Source organism: Copadichromis virginalis, linkage group LG3 (assembly GCF_057382275.1).
Source record: "Copadichromis virginalis isolate Kocher_CV1m ecotype Utaka linkage group LG3, C_Virginalis_male_GT1.1, whole genome shotgun sequence".
Lineage (NCBI taxonomy): Eukaryota > Metazoa > Chordata > Actinopteri > Cichliformes > Cichlidae > Copadichromis > Copadichromis virginalis.
Window position 1 is genome coordinate 9,755,626 of NC_140620.1, and position 11,010 is coordinate 9,766,635.

At 43.1% G+C, this 11,010-nt stretch overlaps 1 protein-coding gene and 1 non-coding gene across 2 annotated transcripts; one reads left to right on the forward strand and one right to left on the reverse strand.

Moving 5' to 3' along the window:
* The first annotated feature begins 1,325 nt into the window (after positions 1-1,325).
* Positions 1,326-5,323, forward strand: LOC146712652 (uncharacterized). Its single transcript, XM_085436841.1, has 6 exons — positions 1,326-1,356; positions 2,759-3,025; positions 3,106-3,345; positions 3,429-3,605; positions 4,180-4,305; positions 4,571-5,323. Exons 1-6 carry the CDS (start codon positions 1,326-1,328, stop codon positions 4,573-4,575), a joined length of 846 nt encoding a protein of 281 aa, XP_085292967.1. The 3' UTR covers positions 4,576-5,323.
* A 4,724-nt stretch (positions 5,324-10,047) lies between these two features.
* trnap-agg (transfer RNA proline (anticodon AGG)) lies at positions 10,048-10,119 on the reverse strand. Its single transcript has one exon. It is a non-coding gene; the product is annotated as a tRNA-Pro (tRNA).
* Positions 10,120-11,010: the final 891 nt, after the last annotated feature.

Here is an 11,010-nt window from a genome sequence, read left to right on the forward strand (position 1 = left end):
ATTGAAGTTTTGGATTTAAAAATTTAGCAGACGTGAACGAGCAACATTCCTGATGAGGCTGGTCAACGCTGTTCAACTAGAAGCCTACGTGGATGATATCCCAGCCTACACATCCCCCTGAACTGAATTGCCTCAGTGAAATACTTGCTCACTCACACCAAACTTCATTAAATGTGAATGTGTTACTTTGCTGGTTCCCAGTTGCAGCTTAAGTGCATCCAATATTAGATTTCCCAGCTTTTCAAACACACCATGAGCTGCGCCATTTTCTGGGCACAGCAGGTTAACACCATATAAAGATTTCCTGATGTTGTATCTCCAATAACAGGTCACGGCATTTCGCTCTCGAGGCAGCCAGTGCCCTCCCTGCAGTCCCAAAAGGTTGATTCGGTTCATCTTGACGCACACCTGTGTGCACTTATATTCAAAAGGTTTTTCCGTGTAAAGATCTGATAGTGGGTGTGGGGAGTCATAGATTCAGCCCCCCCCCCAAGGACCACCGGATGGGCAGATGCTCCACCCACCTTAAAAGAGCTGAGGAGATGCCTATATGGGATGTCACCGAGCAGCCACAGTGCAGAAGTCAGAGAGGGCCGGCAGCCAGCTGCACCAGAGCAGACCGAGGCCCGAGGTTTGAGGGCCCTCCACCCCCCAAAGTAGCCTGACGGAGTCACGGATGCCAGGCCCTGCCAAGCAGCCGCCGGGAGTGAGCCAGTATGTGAGACCTGACTTGACACATAGACATAGACAAACATGCACACACAGACACAAACATACACCACCCTCATACACACATATACAAATATTCAGCACTCACCCAGTGTGGAGACAAGCAAAAATGAACCCACACTCCCCAAACACACTCTGAACCCCAAGTCCATTTCTTTTAGGGGAGAAATGTTTGATTTTGGGGTGGGGGTAAATTTCATGATACATGATCACATGGTCAAATATTTTTAGACGTTTGGCTCCTCCCACGGGATGGTGTGCATCTTTCTCTGCTTTCTCTGAGATGTGAGTATGGATATGTGTGTGTTGACTGTTGAGGCAGGTGGATGCTGCTGATTGCTGGTTTGAAAGAGTTCCTAAGTGTTGATTGGATGATTGGATGTACAGCAGCTTCTTAAACCCCAGCTCACAGCCACCTCCGCCCTCTACTTCCCTCCTCTGTACCAAATAAGGAGCTAACTTTGATCCAAATCAGCTAACTGCGCATCACCAGCTCTTCCTCGTCCTCGCTGTCCAGAAGCAGCAGCGTGATGATCTTGACAGGGAAGTGGTGAAGCTGAAGGTGTCACTCTGCTGCCAGTCGTCGTCCCGACAACATGAAGACTTCATCTGTGTCTCTGCTCCTCGGTGAGTCAAACGCTGAAATCCTTCACTCACTCATAGCGTTCATTTATCTTATAACACAGTAACAGAGTGTGTGCTGGATGCTCTCACTGACTGACTCTAAAATGAAATCTCTTCAGGTCTGTCCAAAGTCTGAAGTTACGTTTATGCGAGAAGAAGAGTTCACTCTTCTTCTTTAGTGTTTTTGTTGTTTTATTTGATATTTGTTTGTCAAGTTTGACAGAAATCAAGTAAAATGTGTTTGTTTTTTTACGGCAGCTCACACTTTTAACTCAGAGGCACCAAATGAAGAGAAATTTGTTCCTGACAGGTGAAAGAAGGACAATGAAAGTGTGTTTGTATGTGACTTGAAGTTGTCTCATCAACAGTTTGTATGTTTTGCTGCTCAGAACCTATTTTCATCTCAAAGTTCAGATCCATCGTGTGTTCTGGACTCAGAGAGTTGGACCTTCATATCCAGTTTGTTGTCTGTAACATGTTGACTTGTAGAGAAGTCAGGCAACCTCTTTTTTTTTTATCGAAGATCAATTTTCATTCAGGAAACCACAGCTGCTAGCTGCAGGTACCACATGCTCCTCTGGTCTGCCTCTGTTATGTAGTCTTCACTTCCACTATAGAGAGCAAACTTTCCTTCATGTGGACTCTAATGAAAGGACTGGAGACTGTTTTTTGTCATTTACCTTACTTTTGTGTATTTTGTTTTCTCATGATGAGCTTCAAACAGAAGCAAAATGGGACTCAAACCTGTGAATAAAGATCAATGAAGCAGCTTCTCCAGGTTTTTATTCAGCAGCTGATGCTGAATAAACAACTAACCCTTATCCCATGGCTTTGGTTTATAAGTTCTGACTGTTTAATCCTGAGAATGCTTTTCTTGCCTGCTGTACCCCTTACTCTTTTATTCCCCATTGCCCATCCATCCAAACTGCTGAGTCTTCATGAAGCCTGAGTGTGGAGCAGTTTCTCTTCTGCTTCCAATAATCAACAATTCCCCAAAATCTGCTTAGTTTGGGAAATGTTTAGGTGCAGGGTGTTGGATTGTCAAAACAGATATGACGCCCACCTCATTCAGACCAAGTGTACCAACATAGTTTCGTCAGCATGTGTTAAAACTGAGCTGGCGCTTTGTGTGATGTTTATAAGTCTAAATGTACTTTTAAAACCTAAACAGAACCTTAAAAGTGAATTAAAGGTCTCCCCCCTTTAATGTGATGTTTTTGGAACAAGACCAGATTGAAACAGGTTCCTGCCCTCTGACCTTCAGTGACCTCTGACCTGTTGCAGGTGTGTGTGTGCTGCTGCTGTCTGCACTGACTGTTTGTGCAGGTGAGTAGATGAAGTGCACCATGGTCCAGGACAAACACTGAGTGTAAACACTGATAGAAACTGTCCGTCTGTCCTCCAGTCTCTCTGAGCGTCAGTCCAAACCTTCAGCAGTTCTTCACAGCAGCCTCAGTGTCTCTGACATGTGACGGTCAGCTGGGCTCTGATGGATGGACGGTGAAGAGGGACACAGGAAGTGGGACTGAGTCATGTGGAGCAGGTGGGCGGGGCTTCGGGAGGTTCAATGGTCCATCCTGTTTTTTTGATGAGTTCAGCCCAGTCAGTGGAGTTTACTGGTGTGAAGGTGAAGCTGGAGAGAAGAGTGAAGAAGTCAACATCACTGTATCAGGTAATGAAGTCGTTCATTTCATCAGACTAACAGCAGACTGTTATACCACCTCTACATCACTCTGTGGGTCTTTTCCTCAGATAAAGAAGTGATCCTGGAGATCCCTGCACTTCCTGTGAGGACAGGAAGTGATGTCACACTATGCTGTAAAAACAAAATTGGTGGCACAGCTGCAGCTTATTTCTACTTTAATGGACGTCCTGTTGGACCTACATCAGAGCACATAATCACCATTAACGTGCAGCAGTCTGATGAAGGTCTCTACTGGTGTTCTACTGATGAGTTTGGATCATCTCCTCAGAGCTTTCTGAGGGTCAGAGGTCAGATCACTGTTTCCTCTTAAAGCTTAAACCTGTTGAGCTGATAACAAACTGAATGACCCAGCTTCATATCTTTCCTGCAGATCCTACTACACCAACACCACCAACAACAAAAACATCAGCAAACATCCATATCTCCTGTTCTCCTCCTCCTCTTCCTAATCCCTCCTTCATCATCCCAGTCATAGTTACTGTAGGTTCTCTGGTCCTTGTGGTTCTGGTTTTGGTTCTAGTTCAGCTTCTTTGGAAGAAACACACAGGTATGATATCTGTCTGACCCACCTGGGCTCTTTTGGTTCAAGCAGCAAATTAAAATATTTTGAAATTTCACTTGAGAAAATCTGAGGGACTTTCCTGTCTGCATTTATTTTGTAGAGCACTGGGTCCCAACATCTTTAGACTGATGCGTTCCCATGGCCCAATTGAAAAGTTTTAAAAGTTCTGGAAGTGGGTCGATAAAAATGAAAAGTATTACTGATATAAACTGGGCTTATCTCTCATTCAAAGTCACGTCCAGACAGCTTCCATCAGGGTTTCAATTGTAGGATCGCTCCCTAGAAATTAGATTCAGACTAAAACCCCACAGACACAAACACCAGTGTGGGTTGTTTTTCCCGATTGGCTGTCACTTGTTAAGGTGGTATGATACAGGAACAGTGTTCTGTGGTCTCATCACTCTGATGCTGCCATCATGGCTCTGCTTAATCCATAATCAACGAGTCTTTGCTCCTGAATCCTGTACCTGTAACATCAGACTGTCTATGAAAGTCTTCTAAACATCCTACAGCAGTGAAGTGATCACCAACGTTCATTCACATCACATCATTTCTGCAGGGAGACACCAGCCAGCCTCTACAAATGATGTCACATATGCCGAGGTCACCATTAGAGAGTCAGCCAATAAGATGTCAGTCATCCAACCAGAAGGGATTTACTCCAGCCTGACCATAAACACTACAGGTACACATTCTAGCAGGTGACATAAATGAGCGATAAAAGCAAGAGAAATTGAGAGTTGAAGAAGATGAGACTTTTTTTCTCCTCTTCATGCTGCCATGAGTATTTGACCTCTGTCTCTAAATTAATCTGAAAGCTTCTTGTTCTGGACAAATTTAAATGTAAACCCATTTTCTAAAAATTTTAAATTTAAAAAATGTGTAAATAAACAAAGAATACAAAGATTTGTAAATCTTATATTTTATTAACAACACAATACCAAAAACAGGTTAAAAGAAGAGAAAACCAAGTGGTACCAAAGACCAACAGCTGGAGGAGGAACACTTCCAGAAATGACTGTCAATGAACACAGTTCACCACACCACCTATTCCAGGAGCGCAGCTTCATAGTAGGAGAGTCAGGTGCTGAACTGGCCTGCCTGCAGTCCTGATCTTTCATCAATGAAAACATCTGGAGCATCATGAAACCAGAAGCAGGACAAAGAAGAGCCAGGACTGCTGGGCGGCTAAAACCCTCCATCAGACACGGATGGAGCAACATCCCACTCCCAAAAAGTCCAAAAGCTGCTGTCCTCAGTTCACAGACATTTCCAGAATGATGTTAAAAGGCGAGGCTGTACAGGAGCATTACAAAATTACACTTCTGATATGTGTTTGGTTTTCTGTCTTTGAGAGAATATGAGACTTGAAAATCATTGGATTCTGTTTTTATTTGTTTTAAACAGCATCACTACTTTGAGGTCGTAACATGTGGTCATGGAAAAAATATTTTTACCTCAAATATATCAAAAGTTTTGAAAGTGGGACAGGAACGCAGGATCCACAGCAGGTCTGCAGCTCTCTCGCTAGTTTCCTGTTTTACAGTTAACGTTGTCACTGGTTTCCACTAAACCTTTACTGTGGTCTCTGTGGTCGAGTCACTGTTTGAAAAATGGGACAGTGACAGTGTCAGACAGCCGTGGCACTGATCCTGCAGCTTCAACAGATCGCTGAAATGGAAGAATGTGATTGGTACATAGTGTGAGGCAGTTCAGGTTAGTATGAACGTCTGCCCTTTTCCAAAATAAATGTGGGAAATTTTCTTTATCCATGTGTGTTTGGTGAAAAATAAAGTTGACAAGTCGCTCAGAGAGAGATCAAAGATGAGGTTAGGCCACCTTTTGGATTCCACACGAGGAGCTGATGAAGATGCAGAGTCACCAAAGTGACGGGAGAAAGTTCTCCTGTGTGAGACGCAGCAGTCACATCAAAAGCAGATAAATGGTGAAGTCACCTGAGTCAGTAGCTGTTTTTTCCCCAGAGTCGAGCGTTCATTCACCCACATCAAAACAGGTGCTGCTGGTGTGGTTAACTGATGAGAGAAGCTGAAGTCTCTGCGTGACAGGGCTTCCTTGTTGACACCAGTGGGAAATGATCAAAGGTAAAACAACCGGTGTGATAAACCACGAAGTGTTTTATGTGTTTAAGTTCAGTTTAACTGCTGTTCGAACGTTGTGGACTGTTTCCCGCCATGAAGAAAGAAAAGATAAACAGTGTCTGACAGAACATGAGAGTGTGCTGAACTGGATCAAATTATTACTGAGAATGAAATACCATGACCTCATGAACTACAGTAAACTAAGAATGATGATGATGAGTAGAAGGAAGAAGACGACCCACAACCTCCCTCCTCAAATGCCTGTCTCCTCAAGGTCAGCTTTGTTTCACTCAGCAGTTCCACCTCAACAACGCCGTGTGGTTCAGTCAAATTTTCCCGTATCAGTTATAGTTTCCCTGCTTTCTTTCTTTCTGGTTGTTTCTGCCCTCCCGTGACCATCCTAGAGCCTGTCTCTCTGCCTATTCCTGCTCACAGAGAGGCTTGTACCCTGCCTTCCCCTGCACCCTTTCCAGTTCCCTGAATGGTGGTCGCTGTGGTCCAGTCAGTCCCAGTTGCCTAGAGCAGCTAGGGCTCTGCTTGTCCCTGCAACCATATCAGTTCCTCAGGTAGCAACAGCTAGTGTCCAGCTGTCACCTGCTCCCAGCGTGAGGACATCCAAGGCCCAGTCCACCTTTGCACCCTGGCTGGTGTCCAACTACTTCCTATGCCTTTCCCTACTCCTGGGGTGACAGTGGGCAAGACACAACCTATCCTTGCACTCGCACCCATTCCTTGGATTGGGACAGCTGTTCAGCCAATCCCTTCAGCAGTACCTGTTCTAAGCGCTCAACGAATCTTAGTACACCATGGAAGCACAAGCAACAGGGGTGGGGGTAAGCCGGTGTAGACAGCACATCTGGTCCTGTAGCATGCGCTGGGCCCAGATCTGCCCCCTGACCTCGGCCTTGGAGATAAGCATGCAGAGGTGTTTGGGGTGCAAAGGATGGGAACGAAGATTCTAAACACAGTCTGTTATCATGGAGAAAGGTCTTGTTGTCCAGCTCCAGCCTTGAGGCCACAGCTGGCGCCAATGTGGTAGGCGCATGAGATGGTAGTGATTTTCCTTTAGTGCAAAAACTGCATGCCAATTTTACAGTTGCTCTAATTGTCCGTCACTGGTCTCTCAATCTCCAAGATGTTATTACTATTATTATTATCATGTTATTACTATTACTAAGCTCTTTTTAGCGGCTGTTTGACCACAAACAGCTGGTGCAGCTTTGCTAGATTAACCCAATGATTTAAAATCATGGTTGACATTAAATATTTTGCATGTAAATGATCAAAGAACGTAGATTTTACGATTTGAGCCCCGTTATTATCTTTAGGGTGACCTTAGCCATTTGGAAAACTCCAGAACTTCCTGATTAAAAAATTTGCAAGTGATTTCTTTCATGGCAGTTTTTCATTTGTGAAACAAATCAATTCCGTTGTAAAAGCCAACTTCTTCCAGCTCAGGGCAAAAAATAAGAACATTTTGTAATCGGCTGACTTTAGAAAGTTATTCATGCATTTATTTAATCCAGGCTTGATTACTGTGATAGTCTTTATTTTGGTATCAGCCAGGCTCTGCTCTCTCATCTTCAGCTTGTTCAGAATGCTGAATCCCAGTGGGATAAGGTAGAGATTTCCTGTCCTCTGTTGATTTCCCCTCCACGATATTCATTTGATCTTAATGCTCCTTGCTGCTGCATTTATGGCTGCCCATGAAGGATTCGCGAGACCCATCCTTCAAATCTGGGGAGACAGAGGACGCATTTGTGGGCCACATTTGGAGGAGCCTTCAAATATGAACAACCTTCATCGCCTCACTGTGACGTATTCGGCCTACAAATACGGCCTCTGAATTTGGCAACAGCCAAAGACTATGTGACTGTAACATTAAATTAACAGTGTCTTTAAATGACCTTTGACCTTTAGTGACCTCTGACCTTCAGTGACCTCTGACCTCCTGTTGCAGGTGTATGTGCTGCTGCTGCTGTCTGCACTGCAGGTGAGTTGATGAAGTGAACCATGGTCCAGGACAAACACTGAGTGTAAACACTGAAGTGCTTCACTCATCTGTCACAGATAGACACACTAACAGAGTGTGAGCTCTCACTGACTGACTCTCAAATCAAATCTGTTCAGGTCTGTCCACAGTTTCATGTGTTGTTTAGGCGACAGGAAGAGTTCACTCATCTTCTTTTGTGTTTTGGTTTTATTTGATATTTGTTTGTCATGTTGTGAAGAGGAAATCAAGTAGAGATGTTTTCAGTTTCTGTAACATGATGGTTTGTATAGATATCAGCCAACAATCATCAGATATCAGCTTTCACTCAGGAAACCACAGCTGCTAGCTGCATGTACTAAATGTTTGTCTGACCGGACTTTGTTGTATAGTCTTCACTTCCTCTTCTGTTTACAAATTTTCCATCATGTCAACTGAGTCTAACTTGATTTCTCTCAGAGTTTGTATGCTTTGTTACTTTCTGATGATGAGCTTCAAATATGAGCAAAGTGAGACTCAAACAGGACGTAAACCTGCAAATAGAATCCATGAAACAGCTTTTTCACACTGTTCATCCCACAGCTGAGGTGGAATAAACATCTAACCTTCAAGAATGTGCTTTTTTATTTTGCAAGACCTGCCTGCAGTACCTTTACTGTCCACTTACCCAAAGCTGCTGAGAGCCTGAGTGGGGAGCATCAACTCAAACAAACAACAAATCAGTGGAGTTTACTGGTGTGTCATTCCGTTACAATCGAGGTGAGTGGCTGCAAATTTCCACCAGGTTCTTGAACCTCTTTCATATCCGCCCCAAGCAGGCCCATAATCTCTTCATCTGCTCCACTCACCTGGAGCTGATTTTTGGCAATCAGGCTGGAGATATTTAAGCCTCACACTGACATTCCTTCTCCACCAGTTAGTCAGCTACTCCATGTTGGAGCTGGCTTTGCTTCCCTTGTTCTCGTGTGCCTTAGTTTTCCACGTCTCTTACTCTACCTTAAGCTCATCCCTTGGACCTCGAACAACTTACCTTCACTCTGGAAATCTCTCCGTGCCTAACCCTTCTAAGAAGAAGATCAAATGGAAAATGAATGATGGAAACTGAGGTCAGAGCTGCAGACTTGCTGGTGAGGAGAGGTAATGATCTTCAGGCAAGGCAAGCGCTGTTCAGTCCTCTCCTCATCTTCCTCGTGCTCCTTTGTATATTCCATGTAGCATTAAAGGCACGAAGGAGTTTAAACAGGTAAAGTCAGGTAAATGGATCCTGGTTATTGATTCAATGTGACTAAAGTCAGTAAAGATAAATGTTTAGGCTTTATTGTGTCAGTCAGACAAACATTAACAGTAACCTGTCTCTTCTATCAGACACAGAGATGAGTGATGACATCAGAAATAAACCTGAGTGCAAACAAAGGGAAATGTTTCTTCTGTGAGCTGTGTGACGTTAGCACTGACCAGCAGAGGGCGTCGGAGTCACATGATTGAAAATAAAGGCATAAATTGTCCAAAATTAACTTTCTTTATTTCTGTTCCCTTTATGTGTCTCCTTTCATCTTGCCTCCTTGTCTCCTCCCTCCTTCCACCATGTCTTCCCCACTCTCACATTCTTACTTCTCCAGTCTCATTGTTCCTTCCTCCTCTATGTATGTCTCCTTCATCGCTTCTTTACTCTTTTTACCCTTCTCTTCTTTCACTTTATCTCCTGCCTCCTCCTATGTTGCCTCTATCTTCTTGTCTCAAAGTTTCCTTCATCCTTCACTCCTCACACATCTATGGGCTCAAATTGTGGTCATAAATATTTTGTACTTGTAAATCTGACCGACTAGTTGTGAACTGAGTTTTGTAACCTTGTAAACCAAAATATCTAAAACATTTGTGTTTGTGCATCTATAGATGCAAATTGGTGTGTGTGCAAAAAAGATTTGGGTTTTTTTGTTTGTTTTTTTAAAAGAAAGAAAAGAAAAATAATAATAACAATAATTATTATTGTTACCAGCCTAATAATAATTAGGCTGAAGAACCAACAATTTTAGCCCTTATAATATTTGATAGAAAGCTGTGTATTTTTGTAGTTCTGTGCACAAGTTTGGATTGAACCCTCTGATTTAATCTAAAATAATACTCTGTGTTCTTTTGTTAGGCCAACATGAAAGACAAATAATTATCTTCAAAAAACTTGTTGGAGAATTAAAATTGTAAGAAATGGAAATCAGATCTCTCAGCTACATCTGTGTGAGGTACTATGGGAACGTGTGATTTCAGGCTGTAGATAACAGATTTCTAAGAGGTTTCGTTAGAAGATGTAGGAGGTTACCCTGTAACTCTACAGACGTGAGGTGGGCTCGTCCAGGATTTGAACCCGGGACCTCTCGCACCCTAAGCAAGAATCATACCCCTAGACCAACAAGCCACATAAACGCTGTCACCAACTTCTTTTCTGAAAGTCACACATCAGAGCACGTAGCTGAAGCTGAATATATGAAACATTGTCTTGAAAGCTGCCAGTCAAATGTCTGGAAACACATCGCCGTGGTTTTTCCACATTGTGGACACAAACAGTTTCAGGACATCAGCTCAGAGCAACGGTCATTTTAAAGAACTTGCCTCATTCAACCAGACAAGCACTGGTTTCTATGCTTTAGTGCTTTCTAGCTAAGATATGCTAACATTCATTCTTTGCATCAGAGAGCAACTTGGGGTGTCAATCGGCCAACTCAGGAGGTAAAGCAGATCATTTCCCAGTTGGAAAATTGATGGGATCATTTCCTGGATGCTCCAGTCTGCATATCCATGGACAAGTCATCTTTTCATTTCCAGTCAATTTTATTCATATAGCGACCAATCACAATAACAGTTACCTTTATATTGTAAGGTAGACCCTACAGAGAAAAACCAAACAATCATATGATCATCTGACCAGACCATATTTCACTGGCTTCTCTAAATGTTCAGCAAACTTTAAAAGCTCTTCATCATGCTTTTTCTTCAGCAATGGCACCATGGATGGTGACCTACATGCCATGCCTTCTTGAAACAATTGTACCTGCTGATTCCAGGTTTTTCTCTAGCACCTTGGCTCTTCAACGACTCTTCTGATCATTATTATATATGGTGAAATGATGTTCTTTCCACCTCTGCATTAAGAACCCAACAGTGCTCACTAGAACCTTCAGTAGTTTAGAACCAATACCTTCAGTATGTTTTGCAACAATACGGTTGTGAAGGTTTTGAGACAGCTCACTGGTTTTACCCATCATGAGATGTTTCTTTTGTGACACTTTGGTAATGACACAGATCTTTA